The sequence below is a fragment of the Manis pentadactyla genome, chromosome 12, assembly GCF_030020395.1.
Source record: "Manis pentadactyla isolate mManPen7 chromosome 12, mManPen7.hap1, whole genome shotgun sequence".
NCBI classification, from domain to species: Eukaryota; Metazoa; Chordata; class Mammalia; order Pholidota; family Manidae; genus Manis; species Manis pentadactyla.
Genome location: NC_080030.1, coordinates 14,693,773 through 14,718,732, shown reverse-complemented (window position 1 = coordinate 14,718,732; position 24,960 = coordinate 14,693,773). Strand labels below are relative to the sequence as shown.

The window sequence follows — 24,960 nt, the reverse complement described above, 5'->3', positions numbered from 1 at the left end:
TGCTCACCATTCTGGGTCCCCAGTTTCCTCATCCATACAATGGGTGGTAACCCTTCAGCACAGCTGTGAGACTTCCCTGAGTGTACATAGAGCATGTAGAACAGCGTCTGGCATGCTGTAGGTGCTCAGTAAATGCCTGAAAGAAATGAGTAGATTCCACCTGCCCTCTTTGTCTCTACCACCCTTGACTTTCAAGCTCTCTACAAAGATCGAGTCAGGAAAGTGGGAGCACATTGAACCTAATACATGGGGATTAAGGAGAAAGTGGACGTTAAGGACACAGTAAATAAATTGTCAGTAAATGTCCACTCCACACAGGTAGGGATATTGTCTATTGTGGTCACCACTGTGTGCCCAGCCTGCTAAGTGGGGCTGGGCTCGCAGTAAATACCTAACGAATCTTTGTTCAATCCATGTATATTGTCATTGTTTGGGGGGATCCAGGGTCCTCCAATAGGCAAGACTCCCCAGACTGGCTGTATTGCCTTCACTAAAGAAGGAAGAGCCAGACAAACTTGTCTGCAACCCCAACTGCTTCTAAGAGGCAGACACCACAAAGTGGGTTCCACTGCTTTAATGAGCAGGACAAATAGCCAGTGAGGATTATTTTGGGACAGAGAAAGGTTTCTTCCAGGAATGCCTCAAGCATGATGTGTTTTCATCCCTGACTTAATATGTGTAATTTGCCTTCTGAAAAAGGAGCGCAGAAAGTTTGGCATGATTTAAGAACAATGAACAATGGCCACAATTTACCAAGCATAATTGTCTTGTGCTTGAGATGAGAAAATCACGCAGTGCGTGCTGGGTGCAGAAAGATGAGAAGACCAGCAAGAAGTTCCCTTATGGCGGGTCCTGGAGCCAGACGGCTAAATGCCATATGGCTACTCATTCCTGCGACTGGGAAATGAAGACATAATTTGAGCAGCTACCCCAGAAACCCAAGTTCACAAGGGCAGAGGTGGAGATAATCCTATTTTCTCCTGCCCCTAATAGCCAATCACAACCAAACCCTGAGTCCAGTGCCCCATTCACTGGCCCTGGCTCCTTGCTGGGGGAGGGGAAGGCTTCAGGATAAGCTCCCGCAGCTCACGGAAAGGACCACCCCCAAACCACTCCGGCCACCAAGGGGGTAGGTGGGACACATTTCAGTGCAACTGAACCCAGCCTCCGGTGGATGATTGGCTGGGAAGGGAGGAGCAGCCCCCTCTGCCCCCATTCGATTTACGGGGATTCCCTCCCCACATCCGTTTGGATATTAACTCAGCCAGAACAGGCCAAGGTAAACAGACGGGGGCTGGGAGGGATAAGAGGGCAGGCTGCAGCCCCACATCACCCTCCCACCGCCATGGACATGCCCTGGCCCCTGGGGTGGATTCTACTCCTTTTGGGGACCCCCTGCGCCCACGCTGAGCCTCTGTGAGTCTGGGAAACAGCCGTCTGCCGGCACATCTGTTCTCTGCGTGCTTCCCCGCAGGCGAACCTGCCTATCTTTGCTGTTGCTTCCCCCACTTGAGTCCCCCGGTGCCTCGCGTTTGTCTACTGGCAGGTACATCCTGGTGACCCCCCGAGTCCTGCGGGTTGGCAGCCCCGAGAACATCCACGTGCAGGCTCACTCGGACTCCAGGGGGCTGCTGACCAGGACCTTCAAGGTGAACCTCACCGTGTGGGACTTCCCGATGAGAAAGACGGTGTTGGCCAGGAGCCAGCTCATTCTCTCGCCGGACAACCACTTTATGAACCAGGCACCCGTGGTGGTAGGTGACAGGTCACGAGAGGTGGCTGCAAAGGGAGGCCCTGGGTCAACAGCAAGTGGAGAGGGGCAGACCCTGGAGGGACTCCTCACGAGGGACCCTGTAAAACAGAAGCCGCGCTTGCGTACACTCACCACTTGTCTCTTTTCCCGTCCATCCCGTCCATTTAGAAATCCAAAGTCCCCAAAGCCTGGGCTCCCAGAAGGGGTGGTGATTAGTTAGCCCATATGACGCGGGGCGCATTAATAAGGGGCGCCCTCTGCTGGTATCTTGGGAAGCTGCGCGTGGACTGGACCGCAGCCGGCCTTGGCCGGATGTCCCTGGGGAGAAGCGGCGAGCAAGACTCCCACGAGGCGACCTTGCTTCCAAAGGCACAGCCAACGGCCCCTATTCAAGTGCTCCTCTCCAAGATCTGTCCCAGGGAGGAGAGCCCAGCAGGTTCTGAGGTGGGGGGGCATGTCTCCCCAGATTCCAGAGAGCACGGTGTTCCCCCCACAACCCGGACAGCAGTATGTCATCATCCGGGCAACCTGGGCATCCAGCTCGGCCTCATTCATGGAGAAGATGGTGCTGGTGGCTCCCCACGCTGGCTACATCTTCATCCAGACAGACAAGACCATCTACACCCCTGACCACTTAGGTACAGCCCCCAGGCACTTGGCCTGGAGCAGGCACTGATTCTCAACCCCAGTATCCCCCAATGCCTGACACGTTCCTCCTCCCAAGACGCCCCACCCCACTTCCCCAGATAACTACACCCCTTCTCCAAACTCTGTCCTATGCTCAGAATCTTCCCTCTCCCTCCAGTTCAATACCGGGTGTTTGCTGTGAACCACAAGCTGGATCCTGTGACCAAGACATTCACTCTGGACATCAAGGTGTCCTCTCCTAATGGATGGTGGATCCCAGACACTGGGGTTATGTCATGTGCTGAAGTCCTGGGGCATGAGCCACCCACCCCCTCTCCCCACAGAATCCAGAGGGCATCACTGTGATCAGCCAGGATCTGCTGGCCAAGGAAGGTTTCTACACAAGCTCCTTCCACCTCCCAGAGCTCATCAGGTACCTTGCTGGAAGCCCTGGGGCTGGAGGGATGGAGATTCTTTTCCTTGGTCTCCCTTCTAACTTCCTGTGCCTCAGTCTTGGGACCTGGAGCATTGAAGCCAGTTACCAAAGTGCAGCCCAGCAGAAGTTCAAGGCGGCCTTTGATGTGAAGGAGTACGGTGAGCAGGGTGTGACAGGGAGGGCCAGGTGGGTCATGCATGGAACAGGGCTGGAAATGGAAAGCACCTACTGTGTGCCAGGGTCTGAGCTGAGTCCTGGTGAACAGGACCACGTGTTCTAGCCCTTGGGGGTCGCCCGAGTCACAAGGAAGGAGTGGGACAGGGAGGGGACAAGAGGGTCAGTGAAATGCTGAGGGTACCCACTGTCTTCATCCACCCAGTGCTCCCGTCTTTTGAGGTCCAGTTGACGCCAAACAAGACTTTCTTCTCCCTCAACGATGAGGCCCTGGGTGTGGACATCAAGGCCTGGTGAGTCCCCTTACCCCCAGCCAGGTCACTTCAGTAGCACTTAGGATATGGTAGAGGCACTCTCTGCCATCCATGAGACATCCTTGGCCACCTATGTTGTCCCATGAGGTCATACAGACTACACGTGCCACCTGTGAGCTTGTACAGACCATCCCTTCAGGTCTCTGAGGTTGTACAGGCCACCCTGTCTACCTAATGGAGTTGTACCACATCTCATCGTTTGCATCGTCTCTGAAGGTCCATGAGGTTGTACATGCACCTTTGTCACTCATGAAGTTGTCTGGACCATCTCGGCAGCTCCACAAGATTGCCATATCTGCTGCTTTATGGGACTTACAGCCCATCTCCCCAGCTTTATGAGTGTGTTACAGGCCGTGTTGTCCACCTAAGGTTGTATGGGCCACGCCCGCCACTTCTTGATGTTACAGCAAACCCTGTCACATTATACAAGCCGCCTCGTCTGCCTTAGGAGGCTGTACAGGCTACTTCTACCATCTTGTGAGGGTATACAGGCCACATGTGACACCCAACAAGGCTTGATGGGACACACCGGCCCCTCCCAGGGTTGTGTGGGTCAGCAGTGAAACCATCTGAGTTTCCAGGGGCCACCTCTGCCCCTCCCAAAGTTTCACAGCCTTTGCTGCAGCCCCTTGAGATTATACAAGCCATCCCTGCAACCACCTGAGGTGGTGCGGATGCTTCAGAGCCAGCGGGATGGCCCTACGTCCCCCAGGTATATATTCAACAAACCAGTGGACGGACATGCTCTGGCTCTCTTCGGGGTGAAGCTGGATTCCCGCCGGACGCCCATCCAGAGCTCCTTGCAGAGGGTTGAGGTGACTGAGTCCCAACCTCTCTCCTGCTCTGCTCCCACGCCTCCCCTCCCTCGACTCTTTTTCACTCTCTGAGAAACCATCTCTTCTCTCTCTCCGACCCTGAGAGCAGATCTCGGAAGGCCTGGGCCATGTCTCCCTCCGGAAGGATACATTGATGGCCACATTCCGAGATCCGGAAGGGAACTTCACGGGGGCCTCAATCTTTGTCAACGTTACTGTGTTCTCCTCAGGTACCACCTTGACCCAGGCCCCTGGCTGAGGTCAGGACACTGGGTTCTTTCCTGGCCCAGAACGTGACCTCTGGTCGCCCCCCAGCCTCAGTTTCCTCATCAGAAAAATGGGGAAACACTGGGAAGGCTGGGAGGAACTGAAATTGTTACTGATTTCCCTTCCTCATACCAGCAGCCCCACCAGACCTCACGGTCCCCCTGTCTCTCCAGGGGGTGAGATGGTCCAGGCCGAGACCTCCGGGGTGAAGATCGTCCAGAGCCCATACAACATCAAGTTCACCAGGACACCCCAGTATTTCAAGCCGGGGATGCCTTTCCACTTTAGGGTCAGAGTCTGGGTTCACTCCACCCAGGGATTCCAGGACCTCTCCCCCCAACAGAGGCCCCTTCCAGGGGATAAAATCTCACACCAGACTGACCTGCCCCCAAAACTCATCTGTCTGAGAATTAAATCTATCATGCCCCTCAGACCAGTCCCCAGGTTCCCTTGAGTCTTGACCCACATCTCCCCAAACCACAGGGAAGGCTCCAGAGTTTCTCTGTGGTGGGGCTTAGGGGTCACAGTCAGGCTGGAAGGTGGTGTTTCAGGGTTTATCTTGAAGCTACATTTGCACAGCAAGCATACATTTTTTACATTCATTCTTCTGGAGCTACTTTGAGATGTCTGATGGGCATTAAGAAAACTAGAGACATCTTTTGGTGCCAATCCTACTCAAGTTTTCCCCAAGCCCTCCATGTCTCCTCCTACCCTTCCCCTCACCGGTTCTTCCCATCTCCCCTCCCACACACACCAATACCAAAGGCCATCACACACGGTTGTGCATGTACATCTCAAAGGGGAGCCCTTTATAAAGACGCTAATATGAATGGTGCCCCCCAGGCCCCAGCATTGTTCAGTGTGCCCGACTTGTGCAGCTGTACAAGGCCATCCTGCCCAGATCAAATTCCCAGCACTCAGCTCGCATGCCAGGCCACCCCCAGGCCTGTCCTTCATCTTACACCAGATTCCACCCCAGGTCTTCGTCTCAAACCCCGATGGGTCCCCAGCCTCCAGAGTCCTCGTGCGCTGCCAAAACCAGAAAATGTACACCTCAGACAGTGGGGTGGCCACTCTGACTATCAACACCGATGCAAATCTGGAAAAGCTCCCTATCCTGGTACCAACCTGATGGGGCAGGGACGGCGGGTGCTGCGTGAGTTGGAAGGGCTGGGGTTTACTTGCCCACCACTCTCCCCAGGTGGAAATTGATGAGTCCCTGCAGCTAAAGGAGCCGGCTTCAGCCAGGATGACAGCTTGGCCTTACTCAACTCAGGATGGGTCAGGGAACTTCCTGCACATCGAGGTGAAGACACTGGGTACAGAAGTTGACAGCAACCTCCAGCTGAGCCTCAACACAAAACATAAGAATCCGTCAGCCAGGGACCGTATCAGTCACTTCACCATCCTGGTGAGGGGCTAGGCCCGGGACTTGAACCAAGAAATTATTTCCCTAGAACATGGGTTGGAGGAACTATGAGCAATGGTATGAATGTGGGAACCATCTGGGGTGACCTCAGGCCGAGGGGCTGAAGCACAAGGACTGTGGGCTTCCCTTGTGGGCTGGGACAGCCTCCGGGAAAGGCTGGCCCCACTTTTCTCATCCTTGGCCTCACTTGTCTCCAAGGTCCTGAGTAAGGGCCAGATCGTGTATGCCAGGCATCAGTTAAAAAGTCATGGGAGTGTCTACACTGCGGCCATTATTGATGTGACTCCAGAGATGCTGCCCTCCTTCCGCATACTGGCCTTTTACTTACTGCCCAAGGGCGCAGGTCAGGACCCTGAGCTGGTGGCTGACTCCATATGGATTGACGTGAATGACAGATGCATGGGGACGGTGAGCCAAACGTCTTGAGGTTGTACCTCACCATCATAAAGCTTAGACAGGCGGAGGGTCTGTCCATGTTCAAGGGCTCCCAGTCTGGGACAGGGTAGAGGATGACGAGGAGGTGCAGCTTTAAAAGCTCCACCTGGGAAGTGGAGAAGATACAAGTGAATCTGTGGCCTTGAGATTGAGCTGGTGGACTTCCCAGGTGCTTCCTCAGAGCCATAGGGAATGTGAACTTGAAAGTGGACTTGGGGAAGCCCTTTGGAGCATATGAGCTTCTTTTCCTAACGTTTCTTTTTCCTGGCTCAGCTGAAGGTTGGCTTGAAGAATGAAGGACTCGTCCAGGCTTTGGAGCCCAACAGCCAGGTAGAATTGAAGGTGACAGGTGATTCCGAGGCCACCGTGGGGCTGGTAGCTGTGGACAAGGCTGTCTATGTCTTGAACAGCAAACACAAGCTCACACAGAAGAAGGTAAGAGCATATGGCTTTAGGCCAGGAGGTGGCCTGGAGATTCTAGCTGGAGCCCCAGCTTCTTCAGCTGTAAAATGAACAACATCTACGGTTTTGAGGACCCAAGGAGCTAGTGCATAGCATAGAGGCTGGAGGGTGATAAGGGCTTCATCGGTGAGAGATGGTGTGAGAATTTGTACCAGGCACCATTGTTCCTTCCATGGAGGGGGTCATACAGGCTTCAAACACGGGGTTCCTCTCTTGACCCCCAGGTCTGGGATGTGGTGGAGGAACATGACATTGGCTGCACAGCAGGCAGTGGGAAAGACAGACTTGCTGTGTTCAAGGATGCTGGATTGGACCTGAAGATGAGCACGGGGATGGATACCCTTGCAAGCTCAGGTACAAGGAAAGTGGGGGAGAGGGAAGGGGAGTAAGAGGCTGGCAGCTACTGTCCAGTGGTGAAACGTGGGGATGGGTGTCAAAGAGACAGACTAAAATCTAGGAACCTGCCACTTATCCTAGAGAAGTCACATTTTCTGTCTGAGCCTCGATTTCTCTGCCCAGAAAATGGGGGATAGTAATAGAAGTAACCTACTGTGTGTTAGTCAAGGTATAGGTTTGGCCACGCGTATTAGAGATACAAGTAAACAGTAACCGAAGCAAATAAGAAAGATTTATGTCTCACCCAGTGAGTCCTGAAGTCATTCTGGGATTCAGGCTCCTTCTAGCTTGTTGCTCTGCTATATTCCAAGCTGGCACCTCCCCAGGACCTCATGCCATGCACCAGGATGAAGGGAAGAGGGAAGAGGGAAAAGGAGACACTTCTTTCATGCCTCATTGGTCAGAACTCAGTCACATGGCCCCATAGATGCAAGGGAGGCTGGGAAGTGTAGTCTTCATTCTGAGGGATGTAGAAAAGATGGCGGTTTAGTTGCCACAGATGAGGGCGCAGAATGGACACCAGAGAGGACTAGGAGTGTCTTCTTTCAGCTATAAATAGTGATATTAATAACAGTTTCTATATACTGTGAGCCAGAACCTATGCTAAGTACTTTTAGATGCACAATGTCACTGATAGAACTACAAATGATACTATTTCACATAGCTGGGAAATTAAGGCCCAGAGAGGTTGAGTGACTCACTGAAGATTGCACAGCTTTTAAGTGGTGATTCTTGAATAGGAGGAGACCATAAGATAAAATTAAGGGACGCATATAAAGCTCTGAGCATACAGGAAGCACCCAATAAATACCAAGGATGTTGATAATGATCTTGACAATTGTCCTCTCATCCTTCCTTCTGACCCCAAGACTGGCACTGCCCCCAGAACGCCCATCCCAGCCGCCAGCGCCGCTCCCTGAGGAGGCTGGAGATCAAGAGGAATACAGGTCAGAGCTAAAGCTGAACGTGCCCCTCCTGGCTCCCTACCGTACTGTCTTCACCAGGACTTAGAACAGTAAGGTGAAATCACTTGAAAGGTACTTCAAGCAGGAAGGCAGGGATTCAATGATGGGAGTCCGGTGCTTTCAAAATCACTATAGGCTATAGGAATGGAAGTTGGAGGGCTGCTTGCTAGGATTCAAGATTGCTCCGCTTCAGTTCTTGCAATGCATGAAATCTCAGGAAACTGCTGCCAATAGCTCTCGTGAGACAGGTGGCAGAACACAGGAGTGCGCCGATTACAGAAACACAGATACCCTGGGGCTCACCCATCAGCTACCACTGCTGCAGGAAAAGTGGTCTCTGCTTCCCTTCCACCTTCCAATCCAGAATCTAATGCCATCCAGAACCCTAGTAGCAAGGGAGTCTGGGAAATGTAGTTTTTAGACATCTAGCCTCGTGATACTGACGGGAATTTAACAAAAGAAAAGGTGGGAGCTGAGTGCGGATGGATAGTACCTAGCAAACCTGCCATCCCCACGGCCGGGATGTGGACCAAAGCTAGAAGCTCTGAGCCTGGAGCTCAAGGAAGATGGCAGACCGCACTGAGTGGTGTTAGAAGAATAGATTATACGAATATTAGATTTTTCAGTCTCTTTGAGCAATGCTAATGACTTGGTGCATCTAAGCACAGGGAAAATAAGTGAAATATAATAAAAACAGGCAAAATCCCAACTCTAGCTTCAATATAAAAAAATCATGCTAACCTGGGAAAAGTTTATCATATAAATTTTTGTTTCATTTATGGCAATGATCGGTTATATTATTTAACTATAGATGTTCTAATTGTGTTGTATGGTGGACAGTAAGACTTTTAAATGGCTATACTATTTTTATCTTCAAATGCATTCTTTCAGCTTGCTAACTTAGAAACATTCAACTCGACATCATGTGTTCTAGCAAGTTCTGCATTTTCACTTTTTAAAAATGCACAATGAAAATCAGGAGTTGAAATGGTATGTTTAGTAAGTAAACATGGCATCTGTTTAGAATCTCTGTCAAAAAAGACAAAGAAGGAGGAAGAGGAGGGGGAGGTGGAGGAAGAATCATTATCACAGATTCTTGTCCCAGGTCTGCCACTTGTGAGCTGTGTGACCCTGAGCCAGTGAACTGACCTCTCTGTTGCTCAGCTTCTTCATCAGAACTCACCACATGGGTTCAGTGTGAGGCTTCAAGGGGAAGATACAGGAACAGCGCTGGGACCGGCATCTGCTAGCTTACTGCTGAGTAGAGGCCAGGGGTACATGGCATTGAGGCGGATGCGTCCCAGCTTCCCCGGGTCCTGCTCAGCCCTCCCCACTCTGGCCCACAGTGAACAAGTTCGAGACAGAGCTGGAGCGCAAATGCTGTGAGGCTGGGCTCCGGGAGAGCCCTGTGGGGCTGTCGTGTGAGAAAAGGACCCAGCACATCCGCTATGGGCCAGCCTGCGTCGCCGCTTTCCTGAGCTGCTGCCGTCTGTCTGCGGCCCTGTCTCAGGAGGTCCGGGAGGAGCAGCTTCTTCTGGGAACATGTGAGGGGCTTAGGGGTGCCGGCTCCACCAGGGGCATGGAGGGCCTTGGGACAGGCCCAGGGCGGGTGGGGTGAGAGCACTCCATTGAGGAGTGTGCTGGGCCATGGGAGACACACAAGGGAGAGACATGAAGCCCGCCTCACATCGCCACATGGGCTCCCCGCAGTGGATGATGATGAGGAATTTGATGACATCTTCTTGGAAGACCTCCCTGTCCGGACCTTGTTCCCTGAGAGTTGGCTTTGGAGGAAGTTTACTCTGCCGAAAAGTGAATCGGGGTAGGGCCATGGCCCCGAGACCGGCACCTGCTCCCTGGCCTGTCCCCGCACCAGTGGGGGTCAGTCCTGGCCAACGCTCCTAGTGGTGATGAGTTCTCAGCATTGTCCCCTGATGGGATCGTCCCTGGATGGGGATACAGATCCCAGTGGTTCTCCTAAAATGATTACCCTCTAGTGAGGATGACCCACTGACCCCTCCATAGTGGTCATTACCCCTGGACAGGGACCCCCAATCCAGAGGCTCTGTGCAAGCAGCGCAAACTCACTGATGCACCCCCAAACCCCACTTCTGGCAGGATCTCCCACTACAGCGCTCTCGTGAACGTGCCAGACTCCATCACCACGTGGCAGTTTGTGGCTGTGGGCCTCAAGACTGGACGAGGTGACCCCACCGCCAAGCACCGATGAGAGGGGAGAATGGCGGCCCCGCCCAGCCCCAGGGCAGCTGGCCTCTGCCTGACGCCGAGATGCTCTCCTGACAACAGGTCTCTGCGTCTCGGACCCCTTTGAGCTGACTGTCATGAAACCATTCTTTGTGGATCTTAAGTTGCCCTCCTCCGTGATCAGGAATGAGCAGGTCCAGATCCAAGCCGTACTGTACAATTTCAAGGACCGCCAGGTCAAGGTAAAGCCCAGAGCCCTCCTCTCCCCACCAAAACGTGTATTTTATAAAGAGGGCAGAGCATGTCCATCTTTTAGTAGCTTTTGAAAAGCTTCTAAGGCATTTTGTAAGTTAAAACTCACAATAACCTCAGCAGGTGGGTGCCGTTATCGGCCTCAGTTTAGAGATAAGGAATCTGAGGCACAGAGAGGTTTAACAGCTTTCCTAAGGTCACACAGCACATAAAGTGGCAGGCAGGGTCTGTGCTCTCAACCACTAGATTCAGGATTTTCAGGGCAGCAGGCAGGGAGGGGACTGGAACTCTAGGGTTCCAGGCCACCCCATGCATCAGGACCCCCTAACTGCCCACCCTGCCCCAGGTCCGTGTGGAGTTCCCTCATAAGGAGCCGCTGTGCAGCATGTCAAAGCCAGGAGCCCCATCTCGGCAGGTGGTGTCTGTGCCTCCCACCTCCTCCAAGATGGTACCTTTCGTGCTCCTCCCACTTGAGATAGGCAACGTGGATGTGGAGGTCAAGGTCGTGGGCTACGGGATCCAGGACCATGTGAAGAAGACACTGCTGGTCCGGGTAACAGGCGCCCTCCACCCCTTGCTGCTGGGACAGACGGCGGGGCTTCCTCAGGGCCCAGGCTGAGCCATCACAGGAGGGACACGTGGGCCCAGAATCAGCAAGCAGGCTTCCGCGGGCAGGCTTGAGATGCGAGAGAACGGATTTGAAAGTTCAATCACAGAGACCCTTCTTCAGGACTGTAGAGTAAGGCTTGTCTTCAAGCCTTGTCTCTGCTTGTGTGACTTTGGGCCACAACTTCTCTGAGCCTCCATTTCCTCATTCGCAATCTGGGGACATCAAATAATCAGAGAGCTATGAAAAAATTCTTTGTTAGCTGTGAAAATAATAATTTTGTGGGTGACCCGTCAGTGACACTTTATTTACTCATTTTATTTACTTAACAAACATATGTTCAACACTTACACTATAAGTGTTTTAAGAATATTAACTTGCTGACCCTTCAGAACCACCAGATGAGGTAGGAACCTTTTGTAGACGAGAAAACTGAGGCACAGAGAGGTTAAGTAAGTCACCCAAGGTCACACAGCTAGGAAGCAGAAGAGTTGGGATTTGAACCCAGATATTTAGGCTCCAGAGTCTGTGCTCTTTATAGCTAAGCAATGCTTCCTCCTACTGTCCTTGTGATGGTCATTATTTTTTACTGTTGCTGTTGCTGTGTTTAACTTGCTTTCTTCTACATCCCACAGGCAGGAGGGCAAATACAGCGCATACCCCGTAGTATCTTCCTGAACCCCCAAGGTTTGTGGGGCCTCAAGAAGCATGTAGGCTCCTGGGACCATGTCAGGGTGAAGGGAGGGGCTAAATGAGTGGTTCTGCCAGCCGAGCTCCCACTGGGCTCTGAGTCCCCTGGGCTCTGAGTCCCCTGACCTCCCCAGCCCCAGATCCCGCTCGTCACAGAGGGTTGTTCCTGCTCAGGTCAAACCCAGACGGAGCTGCTACCAAGACAGGACTTTTTTAACAAGATGCCCAATACAGAAGCAGAAGTGTTTGTCAGCGTCCAAGGTGCTGAAGATGGAGATGGCTCCTGGTGCGATGGGGTGGGGTTGGGGCCAGGCTCCTGCAGGGCCCATCTGGGATCACAGACAGGAGGGGCTGGACGTGCCCGTGTGGGGTGGCTGGGGAGCCGGGTTGGCATAGGCCATTCTCCAGGTGACCCTGCCCACCTGATAGGTGACATCCTTGGTGAGACAGTCCTGGGCAGCCTGACACCTTCAGAAACACAGAAGCTGCTGACACTCCCAAAAGGCTGCCCCGAGCAGACGCTGAGCTCCCTGACACCCGTGGTCATCCTGGCCCAGTATTTGGATGCCACTGGCCAGTGGGGCAAGGTCGGAGTGGAACACAGGGAAAAGGTGATGAAGAACATTGTCAGTGGTGAGAGCTCCCGGGACCTCGATCAGAATCCGGGACAACTCACTGGGAGGGTGGCTGCAGTAACCCCAGGGAGCCCTTCCAGACAATAACATCTGAACCGACTCATCTCCCAGATGACAAACAGGGACCCCAAAAAATCATCTCAAGGAGACCCTCAGGTTACTCTTTTACCTGCACCCCTCTCCCAGGCTACCATCTGAAAACAGACACCCTGGTTTACCCCAAAGCAGCAAACCCTCAGGTTCTGTTACACCCAGACAGTGCCCCAGGTCACACCCAGTCAGTGCCATGCCCCTGGGTACACTCCCAGGGAGCCCCCAAGCAGAAAACACTAGAGAAATCCCAGGTGGTGGCCTCTTCGGTATACCTGGATGCTGACACCTTCCCAGGCTACATCCAAACCCCCAGTAACAACCAGAGATGCACACTCCTGGTTCCACCCAGACACACTCAAGTTAAATTGGACACTGACCCCTCTCTCCAGTTACACTCAGACACCAACCCTCACCCAGATGCTTAGTAACTCCCAGGTGTCACCCCCAATATTACCTCCAAACAATAAACTCCCAGGTAACCTTCAGGTAACACCTAAGGAGCAATGCTCAGAATATGTCCGAGAAGGGGCACCCAGATTACACCCAGAAGTAGTCTCCCCAAAGCCACAGTGACATCTGGCACCTACCGTCACACCTGCCTGTGACCTTCATCACACCTGGGCCTCGTAGCCTGCTCCTTAGACCTGGACAAGTCCCCTCCCACAGGTTACATCTAGATGTGCTACATCCCCAAGTCATACCCATACCCTGTCCCCCTCAGATTATGCCTGGTAACCGACCCCCTTCACAGCCACACGCAAACGTGGACCCTCCTACAAGTTCTCCTCCACCTGTTACACCCCTGCAGGTTATACCCGGATGCTGACACACCGGAGCTCAGATGGCACCTACCACACGAGCAAGGGAAGCCCTGGAAGCACGTGGTAAGGAAAGACAAGGCTGTTAGCAGTCCGACCGTCCCCCCACCCTAAGGGAGCCCAAGGGGCCAGCCTAGGGCTTGGTGACCCCGGGAACATCCACGCTGCAGGGTCTTGGGGTAGGCAGTCCATGGGCCGGTGGTATTCCACCCTGGCAGACATGGGGAGCAGCAAAGGATGGGCCAGTCTAGAGCCGTGTGTTCTGTGGTGTAGACTCACCCATAGTGTAGACACTCTTGTCCTCGAACGCCCTCAGCTGCCAATCCCAGTCCTCGCCCACCTGGTCTCCTTCTCAACAGGCTCACAAGCTACGTGTTCCGGGTCTTCACCCTGGCCTATCGCATCATGACAAATGGCGCACTCGACCTGCCCTCTCTCTGCGCCGCTGCCAGCTGGATAGTCACCCAGAGGCAGGCGCAGGACGGCCACTTCTTGGAGGGGGGCCCCGTGGTCATGGCATCCATGCAGGTGCCCACTGCCCTCCTTCCTGGGCTGTGCAAACAGAACCAACCACGGATAGGGGACTTCAGGACCTCATGTGTTCACAGGCAGAATGAGAACAGGAAAGGGCTGAGGCTGGGCATCCCATTCCCCTGCTCTGGAACACCCTGTGCTCTATGGGGGGAGTCTGCGCACATCTGGGACCCCATCTCTCCCTCACTCCCTCATCAAGCAGGCGCCAGTCTGGCCCTCGTCCTGCCGGGCCTGAGTGCTTCCCGTCTTCCAGCCAACACACCTGTCCTCACCAAAGTTCCTCCACATCAGCCTCCAGAAACAGATTTCAGTCTGGTGGGGAGGGGGTCTCTCCCCTGCTCAAACACCTTCCATGGCTCACAGGTGCCCATGACAGTTTCTCCCTACCATATCGCTCTCTTTGGTATCTCCTGCCGAGCCTCACCACTCACTATTCCCTGTTCATGGATGTTTCCCTGGCACTCCTTGGCTTGTGGCTGCATGACTGCAAACCCTGTCTCGATCTTCACATGCCTTTCTTCCTTCTATGTGTTTCTCACACGGCCTTCTTATAAGGACACAAGACAGAGAAGATACGGCTCATGGGATCCAGTATGACCTCTTCTTAACTAATTACATCTGCACAGACCCTGTTTCCCGATAAGATCACATTCTGAGGTTCTGGGTGGACATGAATTCTGGGGGGACACTAGTCAGCTCAGTACAGGGGTTGAAGGTGGAAGTTAGGCAACCAATGAGGACTTTGAACTCCAAGTCAGCCGTTTGCTAGCAATGGGGAGACCTCATCTCCCGAGCCCTCAGTTTCCTCCTCAGGAAAATGGAGCTGCGCCAAGAATGTTCTTGAGATGGTGTAGAGGGTTTAGCCCAGCATCCTCCTTAGCTGTTAGCTTTTGTTAGGAAGGCAGATCCCACACTGGCAGGTCTCAGGATGCCTCTTCTCTCTCCCTATCCCACTTTCCGCATCATCCAGCCCAAAGCTGAACACCTGGGAACTTTTCAAGCTCAGGCAGGAGAGGTTGGGGAAGATGTCCCAAGATGCTAAGGGGATCGATCGTGAGTGTGGTTCCTTACCCACAGGGTGGTTACAAAGGCTCCGAGGCAGACATTTCTCTCACAGCTCTTGTCCTGATTGCCCTGGATGAGGGGAAGGAGCTGTGCAGCCAGAAGATACCGGTAGGATCCAAAGAGGAGGGCGGGGTCTACAGGGTGCCCTACCCCCTGCCCACAGGGAGCTCCCCCACCGTCATGCTCCTCTCAGTCCATCCCTGTCTTCTGACTCACGAACCCTTTTCTCTGAGCACCTCCCTCTGGCCTCCTCTGTCTGTCTAGAATCTGATTGCCAGCATGGAGCGAGCCCGTGGCTTCCTGGAGAGAAAACTCCCCGACATTCAGACAACCTTTGCTGTAGCCATTGTCTCCTATGCTCTCGCCCTCACCAAGAGTCCCCGAGCCAATGACCGTCTGGACAGCTTTGCCAGCCAGAGTGGGTGTGGGCCACTTCTTAACCAACTGTGTGTTAACCACAGACACAGGGTTGAACGGGGATTGCATGATCACAAATCCAGAAATGTGTGACTCACCACCTAGCATTTTTTGAGCACTGGTAGTGTGCCAAACCTTGAACTCACAACTTGAGAAGCCGAGGAGGACAAGTACCGACCTCAAAGTTGCCACCATCTTTGGGGGAGGCAGTGGTTCTGAAAATACATCCATATGTTTCCCCTAAAATAAAGTGTTCGATAAAATAACAGAGGAGAAAATTTGGTCCAGAGGACACCAGAAGAGGGCAAATTTAGGTGGGTGAACCCAGATCTGAGTGACAAGGCAGCCCTCCATCTTCTAGACAAAACCCACTGGCCAGTGGAGAACCCAGAGGGGCACTCCCTGTATACTGTTGAGGCCACCGCCTACGCACTCATGCAGAAGCTGGAGCTGGGCCGGCACAATGAGACGCAAGCCATCGCCAAGTGGTTACTGGAGAATCGGGAGCCGGGAGGCGGATTCAGGTCCACCCAGGTGACCCGGGCCTCGGGAAGTGAGAGCTGGAGTTGGGGTGGGGAGGTGGGGGGCGCTAGCCAAGGTGCTGAGAAGCCCGGCCCACTGTCAGGAGCTGTCCGCGGTGCTGATCCTACGCCCCCATCCCAACCCCCAGACCACGGTGGTGGCCATCGAGGCCCTCACCCGCTTCCGCCAAGCTGCCCCCTTCGAGGGTGTCCAAGATCTCCACGTCCAGATCCATGCCCCCAAGAGAGCCTTGAGTGTGAAGTGGACCATCGAGCAGAACAACGCCTACCAGCAGCGGTCAGCAAAGGTATTGGGGATGAAGCCAAGAGGCATGTTCCTGCCAGTCATCTCCCTCCCCAGGATTATCTCACACCCTTGTCTATATTGTCGATGTATTCATTCATTTACTCTACTATTTCCTGAGCACCTACTGTGTGCTAAGCATTCTCCTGGGCATTAGGGATACATTATGGAAGATCTGTGGTCTCTTATCTCATGGAATTTACAGTCAAGAAAGAAACTAAGACAATAAATATATTCAATTTAAGTTTTCTCAACTCAGGGAAAATAAACGTGTAAAGGGGAAAATAACATAGGTGTGGGAGTGAGGTAACCTCCATAACCTTATTTCATGGTGGAGGTATTACTTACCTTCAATTATTCAACCCACCTTTACTAAGCACTTACTGGAGGCCAGGCTCTGTTCTAGGTACTGGGAACATGGCCATGAGCAAGACAGAAAAAAAAACCCTCTCCTTGTAGACTTTTGTATTTTAGTGGGGGGACAGACAATGGAAATATGTGAATAAGTAGAATACATAGTGTGTTAAATAGTGGCAAGTGCCATGAGGGAAAAAATTAAGCATGAAGTGAGGAAAGGACATCGGGAGCTGTAATTCTAGATAGACTGGGCAGGGAAGACCTCACCAAGAAAGTAACATCTGAGCAGAAACCTTAAGGAAAGAAAGAAGTGAGCCTTGTGGATATCTGGGCAGAAGAAACAGCAAGTGCAAAGGTTCAAGACAGATGTGTTCTAAGAATAGCAATGGGATTTTAGCAGGGGTGATGTCATTGGATGTCAACTTGCAAAATTTTACTCTGGCAGATAAGGAAAGAAGGTATGTGGAAAACAGGAGTGGATGCAGAGATGGCAAGGAGAAGAGTCCTGTGGGGACTTGTTCCATGCATACGGAACTTTGGAGATGCTGCAAAGTGGAACAAATGTACATTAGGACACAGCACGAGTCAGCAGTTGTGTTGCTCTGTGACAGTGTAGACACCACAAATTCTCTATTAAAATATTTCATCTTTATGGGGAGAGGTGGGCAGTGAGTCATGAGGCCCCAAATTAGGGAAAACACCAAGGCCCCACTGCCCATGCATGCTCTGCTCCTTACCCCAACCCCTACCCCTGCATTTGAGCCCTGTTCTGCTGCATCCTCTGCCCCCAAGTCCTCCTCCCCTTTCCTTTCAGTTCTCTGCCCAGGATGACCTAGAGATCAAAGCCAGCGGCATCGGGACAGGCACCATCTCGGTAAGTCTGGCGTCCCACCCTCCAGATCCTTACCTGGATCCCAGGGATGCCCTAGTTGGTGGGAATAGAGGCAAGTCTGGACTTAAGACAAGATCAAAATCAGCAATAATTTCAGCTACCATTTGGGCACTTACTATTTGCTAGGAAGCAAGCTAAGGACACTTCAAACCTCCCCTGGGAAGTTGGTAAAAATGGGTTCCATTCAACAGATGGGGAAATAGAGGCTCAGAAAGGTCTTCACTTGTTATAAGTCAAGAGTCCGGAAAGGTAGAGGTCAGAGGTCTTTGGACCCCTCTGCCCCTCCCATGCTGAGTCCTTGAAGAGATATCTCCTTCATTGCCTCCCTCCAAGGGAAGATGCCTCCTCCAGGAAGCCTCCCAAAGCCCATAGGATAACTGCATCCTCCCCCCAATATCTGGGTCTGCATTACATCTTCTGGCCCTATGCTCTGTGGCCCAGGAGGACAGCCTTCTCATGCACCAAATTAGAGGTAGCCTGTTATCATGTTTCCAGCAATGGAGTCACAGTTGAATCCGTGCCCTTGATCTGTGACTTTCAACATGTCACGCCCTTCCTTGAGTCTCAGTTAAATTTAAATTAAATAACATTAAAACCTCAATTCCTCAGCTGCTCAGTAGCCACATGCGGCTAGCGGCTGCTTCATGGACAGTGCAGGTAGAGACCATTTGTGCCACTGCAGAAAGTTCTATTATACAGAGCTGGTTTAGATTCCAGAGAATGTTCTGCTCACTGCACACAGGGACTGAGGAGGGGGCAGACTTTGCTGTGAATCCCCTGAGTGGGCAAGGACTGCAGTAAGGAGGGAGTGGGTATGATGGGCTCTGATACCTCCCCTTCCCCGACAGATCCTGACCATGTACTACAGGTCCCCAGAATCCTTGGACGACATCTGTAACATGTACCACCTAAATGTGACTCTCCTTAGTGCCCTGGAAGGTGAGCCTGGGCCCAGGGATGCTCAACTTCTTTTTATTATTTTATTTTAGCTATCGTTTAGTAGGCATATTAATATTCAGCCATTTAACAAATATTCACTAAGCATTTATTATGTGCCACACCCTGTTTCTTGGCCCTTAGAACTCAGGAGTGAACAAGAAAAATATCCCCCCTGGGAGTCCACGTTCTAGTGAAGGAGACAAGCAGTAATACAACTATGTATATTCTACTCCCACTAATTATTTAGAGCCTAAATCTACATTATAAAAAAATATATAGCATAATAGGAGGTGATGATAAGCACCATACAAAATGAAGTCGGAAAAGTTGATACAGACTTGGAGGAGGTCCAGGGGAAGCTCTCTGAGGAGTGGCATTTGAGCTGAGACGTGAAAGAAGTGAGAGAGCTTGCCAGGAAGGATTGAGGAAAGAGCCTTCCAGGCAGACAGAACAGCAGGTGCAAAGGTACTGAGGCAAGAATGAGCTCACCTGGTTTGAGGAACAGTGAGGCCAGTATGGCTACCAAAGAGAAAGAGGTGGAGTTTTAGGAGAAAGAGTTCGACATAAAGAGTTTTAGGAGGAAGATATAGAGGCAGGGACTTGTGGGCCACAGTGAGGACTTTAGTTTCTGCTTGGAGTAAAGGGGGAGCCGTGGCAGGTTTGGAGCAGAGGGGGATGTGACCTCACATAGGCTTGCATAGACTCCCTTTGGCCGCTGTAGGGGAAACAGACTATAGAGGGCAAGGGTAGGAGCTGGGAGACCAGGGAGGAGGCGACCATTGGCCCTGCAGGAGATGATGGGGGATGGTCCAGGGTGGGGTTGTGGAGGTGGTCAGAAATGGTGGGATTCCAGAAGGAAGAGACAGGACTCTATCATTGGGAGCTCACTGTGGGGGTGCAGGGAACAAGCCTCACCAGTCCCAGGACTTTTAGGGACTAAAAGTGACCAAGGCTTTGCCTTGGGTCCCATTTCTCAATAATAGTAGTACTAGCAATAGTAAGGAATGTTGCTAAAACCTGACATGTGTAAAGTGCCAACTAGGCAGTGTGTTAAGTGCTTTACTTGTATTAACTCACTGAATCCTTGTAATACCCTGCTGGGTTGGGAATATTAGAATCTGCATTTACAGATTAGGAAACTGAAGCACAGAGAGGTTAAGCAACTTGCCCAAAGTCACACAGCAGAGCCAGGATTTGAACCCAGGAAGCTGGCTCCTGAGGCTGCATTATCCAGCCTCTAAACTCTACCTTCTCTCTGCAGAGAATAAGAAGGGGGAAGAGACCTTCCAGCTCCGGATAGAAACAAGGTCAGGGTACCAGGATCTCGGGTTGGGCAAGGAGAAGGTCTCACTTCCTGGTAACCAGACTCTCTAGCAGTCCTCTGCGGATACTGGATGGAGGGTGGGAACCAGCCAAGCTTGCCTCTCCCTGCCTGCCCCTCATCCTGCCCTCCTCTGCCTGTCCCCCATTCTGCCCTTTACCCTGCCCTCCCATGCTTGTCTACCGTCCTGCTCCCCAATTCTCCCCCGGGATGGGGACAGGCATGTTCACGTCCTGGAATGGAGGGCTCTACCGTGTTGAGCTTGCTCAATGACCCAGATGCCCAGAGCTGGCTCCAAGCCCTGTGGCTCTCCCCCATCCACCTCTTCTCCAGATACCCCAGCCCCTACACCTGTCCTGTTCTGTCTCCTAAATGTCCTCACCCAGGTCCGCCACAGATAAAAACATGTACCGAGTGCCTACTGAGGGCCAGGTTCTGTTCTAGGAGCCAGGGGCACAGCTGTGAGCAGCGCATTCCCTTCCTGGCCAATGGCGCTCACGGCCTGTCAGGGGAGACAGAAAACAACCAAATAATCACCCGGAGTTGATGTAAAAAGACAACTGTGTTTAAATGTAGCAAAGGAGAGGTCCATGGGGCCAAAAGAGGGCAAATTAGAGAATGACGTGGTGTGTGGCTGGAGAAGGCTTCCCAGAGGGAGTGATGCATCCCTGAGATTGCAAAGATGGAAGGATGTTTCAGAGCAAAGAGGCAGGAGGGAGGGCTCCAGGCTGAGAGAACAGCATGTGCAAAGGTCCAGTGGCCGGAGAGATCACAGGGAGCCAGGGGGTGGAGGGGGTGAAGAGGAAGGGTGAGACAGCATTTGGTAAGGGTTGTCAAGCAAGGAGGTGGCATATCAAATTGCTGTCTGCAAAGTTGTTGGGGTGGCGGAGTGATGGGGAGACCTGGGAGGAGGCTGCTGCCTCATTTGTCCAGGAGAGACATGGGGCAGAGGGAGCATGGGGGAGAGGCAGGACAGCGGAAGGAGAGATGAGCTCTGAAATCTGCAGGTTCCAGGGTGACCGGGATGCCACAATGAGCATCATCGAGGTCTCCCTGCTCACTGGCTTCTACCCGAACCATGATGACCTCAAACAGGTAACAAGGACCCACCTGCCACTACCCAGCAGGCGGGGATGCCTTGGCAACATGCCACACTCCTTGTGTGGGCACAGGGTGGCACCGCCCAGTCAAGGCTCCCGGATCAATGCCCCAGGGCCTGTAGCCACGGTCACTTCTGCTCGTCTTCCTGCATAACCTTAGCCAAATTTTTGCCCTGATTATGCCTCTTTCCCCCAACACTGGGGCCAATCGGAGGGCTGGGAGCTCCTGAGAGTTACTTCCCACTGACTGGAGCCCCTGGGGCTGGAGTTTTGGGGGCTCTGCCCACTTGCAATTCTCACCCTCTGCCCCAGCTCACAAGCGACGTGGAGATGTACGCCTTCCAGTATGAGATCAACACGAACTCCAGTGACAGCACCGTGGTCCTCTACCTGGAGAAGGTGCGGAAGTGGGGGTTGGGTGGGAGCGGGACTCCTCGGCCAGAGGCCTGTGCGCCGCCGGGAGAGCGGAGAACCCGCGGTCGGCACCTTGAGTGGTGATCTCAGAGAGCCGTACTGTCTGAGGTCAGCTCCTCGGGACTCAAGGCCGCTCGGTCAGCGTTCAAGGCCCAGGCCCTCTGGCCAGTACCCCGTGGTCAGTGGCCCTGGGCGGTTCAGACGGGGCTCCCCCTCCTCCAGCTCTCCCACAAGGAAAACTTGGTGCTGGGCTTCCGGGTCCACAGGATGCTGCGGGCGGAGTTCCTGCAGGCCGCCCAGGTCGCAGTGTCTGACTACTACGAGCCCTGTGAGCAGGGGCCTGGGGCGCGGGGCCAGGAAGGGGGCATGGAGGGGGACCCAGAGAGGCCGGGGCACCGAGGGGAGGGGTCCGAAGGGTGTGGCGATGGGGGGGTGGCCTTCCTGGGCGGTCAAAGTGGGAGGAGGTCCTGCGGGGTGTGGGGCGGGGCCTAGAGGAGGACTGGGCGTGGCCTGCTGGGGAGAAGCGGGCGAGAGGCTGCGGTCTTCCAAGGGAGGGGCGTGTGGACGGGGGGCGGTGCGGGGCCGGGCGCGCACGCAGCCCGCAGGAACACTGGCCCAAGCCGACCCGCGCTCGCCGCCCCCTCGCAGCCTGGAGGTGCAGCTCCTTCTACAACCTGCCCACAGAGCGGGCCTCCCTGCGGAAGATCTGCCACAGAGACGTCTGCCGCTGTGCCGAGGGTGACCACACGGGGACACGGGGGCCCGCAGCCCTTCCTCTGGGCTGGGTTGAGACAGAGGGAGAGACAGCGAGATAGGAGGGCAGAGACAAAGAGAGACAGAGGAAGGGAGTCCCAGGGGCAGAGGCTGACACGCACACACTCGGGCAGGGCCAAAAAAGGAACGAGACAGAGGCATAAAGAGACTCAGACTTGGAGAGAAACAGGCCTAAAAAGGCCAGAAAGAGAGACAGAGACAGAGGGAGTGTCCTACAGACTAGAAAGGCCAAACCCAGATACCCACGGCTGGCCAGCATGGGATTGGATGGGGGTTGGGTGGGAGGAAGCCCCCGCCCCCAGCGCAGCCAGAGCAGCCGCCCCCTGCCCCTCCAGAACAGTGTCCGACCCCGAGGAAGGACAGCAGCCAGCTGGGGCAGGAGGAGCTCCAGGCCTTGGCCTGTGAGGTGGGCGTGGACTTCGGTGAGTGCGGGGAGCAGCAGGGGCGGGCAGAGGTCCACCCGCAGGCCGGACGCCAGCATGATGCCCTCCTGCATCCGCTTCCTCAGTGTACAAGGTCAAGCTGGCTACTGTGGAGGTCTCCACCTCCAACCCCTACATCTACTACAACATGCAGCTCCAGGACATCATCAAGAGCGGTACGTCCGCGGTGGTGGAGGACGCCGCAGGGTGTTCTACCCTGGCGTCCTACTGTGGGAGAGATCCAGGCCTGTGCAGGCTCACACACTGGGTCTCCTCTCCTCCAGGCACAGACCCTGCCACACCCTTCACCATGAAGAAATTCGTCTCTCACACCACCTGCCACGATTCCCTAGAGCTGCACGAACAGGAGGCATACCTCGTCATGGGACAGACATCAGACCTGTGGAGGGTCAAATCTGAGTGCGTGGGGGACTCCTGCTGCCCTGGAGCTCAGGCCCAGGCCCCCTTCCCTAACCCTGCCCTGTCCTTGATGTCAAAAGTCCTACTGCACGTATTAGCAGGAGTCTTTGATTTCAGGGTCGCCTGAAATGTAGATGTAGATTTGGTTTTCCAACATAGGGCAGTAAAGAGTCAGGAGGAGGGGAGCCTTTTCTAATCCCCAGCTGTGTGGGTTAGAAGCTGGAGGTCCTGAGATGTTCCCAGGTTCTGGGAAGCTGCAAGCAGGGCAGAGGGCTAAGGCAGTGGAGGGGGTCTCCATGCCTCAGAGGCACCAGGCTCTCCTCACCCTCCTTCATGTCTCTAACCCACAGGTACACCTATGTCCTGAGCAAGGAGACGTTTTTCATGCATTGGCCAGTGGATGGAGAGGTAGGCAAGAAGCAATTGCTAGACCAGCTGGAGAAATTTTCAGAATATATCCGCACCCATGGCTGTGAGTCCTGAGATTCTGAGGCCTCTGCTGGTCTCAAGCAGTTGTCTTCAAGCAAGCCTGGACCACTAGGTCTACCCCAAATAAAGAATATGAAATATCCTACTCAAACTCCAGGTAGTTTTTCCTGCTCCAATGCTCAGCAAGGGCCCTGCACAACCTGCCCTGACATTGCTTGTACCTACATCCTCCCTCCTCTCCTACTGCATTTCAATCACAAGGGCCTCCTTTGGGTCCTTCCAACACCCAAGTTGGTTCCCACCTCAGGACCTTTGCACTCACAGTGCCCTCTACTAAGTACACCCTTCCTTCAGATAGCCTCATGGATTGAACCCTTCCCTTATTTGGACTCTCTTTAAATGCCACTTCCTCAAAAACACAACTCAAATAGATCCTTTGCCATCACTGTTCCTCTTACCCTGCTTTATTCCCTCAGTAACACTTACAAATATATTATATTTGATAAATGTTGGTTTGACTGTTCCATGGGCACTTCCTCTAACCCATAATTTCAGCTCCATAAAGCTGGGTGTCATGTCTGTCTTGTTCACTGCAGTATCCCTAGCTCCGATGACAGGGGCTGTTACAGAATAGGTGCTCAGGAAATGATTGTTGAATGAATGAATGAATTTAGCACCCACCCTGTGTCTAGTCCTGATGGAAGCTTTGATGGAAAGCCTACCTCTGAATTAGTGCATTAGTTACCTATTGCTATGAAACAAATTACCCCAAAACTTAGAGGCTTAAAGCAATAACAATGTATTATTGTTCATGGTTTCTGTTAGGAATCCACAGGGAGAAGCTGAGCTATGTATTTTGGGCTCAGTGGTCTCTCATGAGATTACAGTCAAGATGTCAACGGGGGATGCCATCATTCGAAGGCTCAACAGGGGCTGGAGGGGCCACCTCTGCAGTAGCTCACTCACCTGGCTGGCAAGTTGGCAGTGGTGGTAGTGGGAGGGCTGTTCTTTGCCATGTAGACCTCGCCACAGTGCCGCTTGGGCATCCTCACAGTATGGCAGCTGGCTTTCCCAGAGTGATCCAGGAGAAAGAGCAAGGTGGAAGCTACAGGGCCTTTTATGACCTAGCTTCAGAAATCACGCCCTATCATTTGCACAATCCTCTATTGGCCCCATGAGCTAGCACTACTCAGTGTGGGCGAGGATTGTGCAGGGCATGACTGCCAGGAGGCAGGAACTGCAAGGGGCCCTCCTGGAGGCTGCCAACCAGACAGTAAGTGACAGAGCTTGGGATGTGAATTCCAGCTATCTGGCTCCAGAATCTATACACTCACCACTGTTGACTTTAAAAATAAAACTCGCGGTTATTTTACGAGCAAAAAATAGGTTCATCCAGGAGTAGCAGAGAATTGCAATTTGGGACGCGCAAGCTTCACAAAACCATAGGAAAGTACCAGGAACAAAGGAGAGGAAGGTTCTTTGATAGAGGAAAGGGTAGAGTTGGGCAGGGCTGTTGCTGGTGGAGGAGGATATCGCCCTTTCTCCTGCTGGCGAGTAGGAGCTGAAGCAGCATCTTTTACTGCTTTGCAAGGTCTGGTCTCCTCCAGCCTGGTCTGCAATTGAGGAGCGGTGGGGCCCAGGAGCTCCCCCTGCTGTCCTCTCAACGCCATGTCAGTGA

At 53.3% G+C, this 24,960-nt stretch overlaps 1 protein-coding gene across 1 annotated transcript; it reads left to right on the top strand.

Moving 5' to 3' along the window:
* The first annotated feature begins 1,269 nt into the window (after positions 1–1,269).
* LOC118921620 (complement C3-like) lies at positions 1,270–23,427 on the top strand. The gene is made up of 41 exons (XM_036903540.2): positions 1,270–1,416; positions 1,547–1,754; positions 2,220–2,391; positions 2,559–2,629; positions 2,725–2,813; positions 2,892–2,974; positions 3,196–3,283; positions 4,017–4,119; positions 4,229–4,349; positions 4,560–4,675; positions 5,366–5,506; positions 5,588–5,797; positions 6,014–6,223; positions 6,524–6,685; positions 6,937–7,066; positions 7,978–8,055; positions 9,420–9,617; positions 9,784–9,895; positions 10,192–10,277; positions 10,381–10,520; positions 10,877–11,083; positions 11,773–11,824; positions 12,002–12,088; positions 12,257–12,460; positions 13,364–13,439; positions 13,733–13,901; positions 14,985–15,080; positions 15,237–15,390; positions 15,751–15,923; positions 16,060–16,218; positions 17,386–17,445; positions 18,312–18,402; positions 19,664–19,709; positions 20,731–20,818; positions 21,136–21,222; positions 21,460–21,565; positions 21,886–21,975; positions 22,347–22,433; positions 22,520–22,609; positions 22,718–22,853; positions 23,204–23,427. The coding sequence occupies exons 1-41, from the start codon at positions 1,346–1,348 to the stop codon at positions 23,334–23,336; spliced, it is 4,980 nt and encodes a 1,659-aa protein (XP_036759435.2). The 5' UTR covers positions 1,270–1,345; the 3' UTR covers positions 23,337–23,427.
* The last annotated feature ends 1,533 nt before the right edge of the window (positions 23,428–24,960 follow it).

What these genes read in the sequence shown, in the direction of transcription:
- LOC118921620 (XM_036903540.2), top strand. Translation starts at nt 1,346, where the DNA reads ATGGACATGCCCTGGCCCCTGGGGTGGATTCTACTCCTTTTGGGGACC. An exon ending in TCAAGGACCGCCAGGTCAAG is followed by an intron (nt 10,521 to 10,876) that starts GTAAAGCCCAGA and finishes ACCCTGCCCCAG; the next exon opens with GTCCGTGTGGAGTTCCCTCA. An exon ending in TGGTCCTCTACCTGGAGAAG is followed by an intron (nt 21,223 to 21,459) that starts GTGCGGAAGTGG and finishes CCCCTCCTCCAG; the next exon opens with CTCTCCCACAAGGAAAACTT.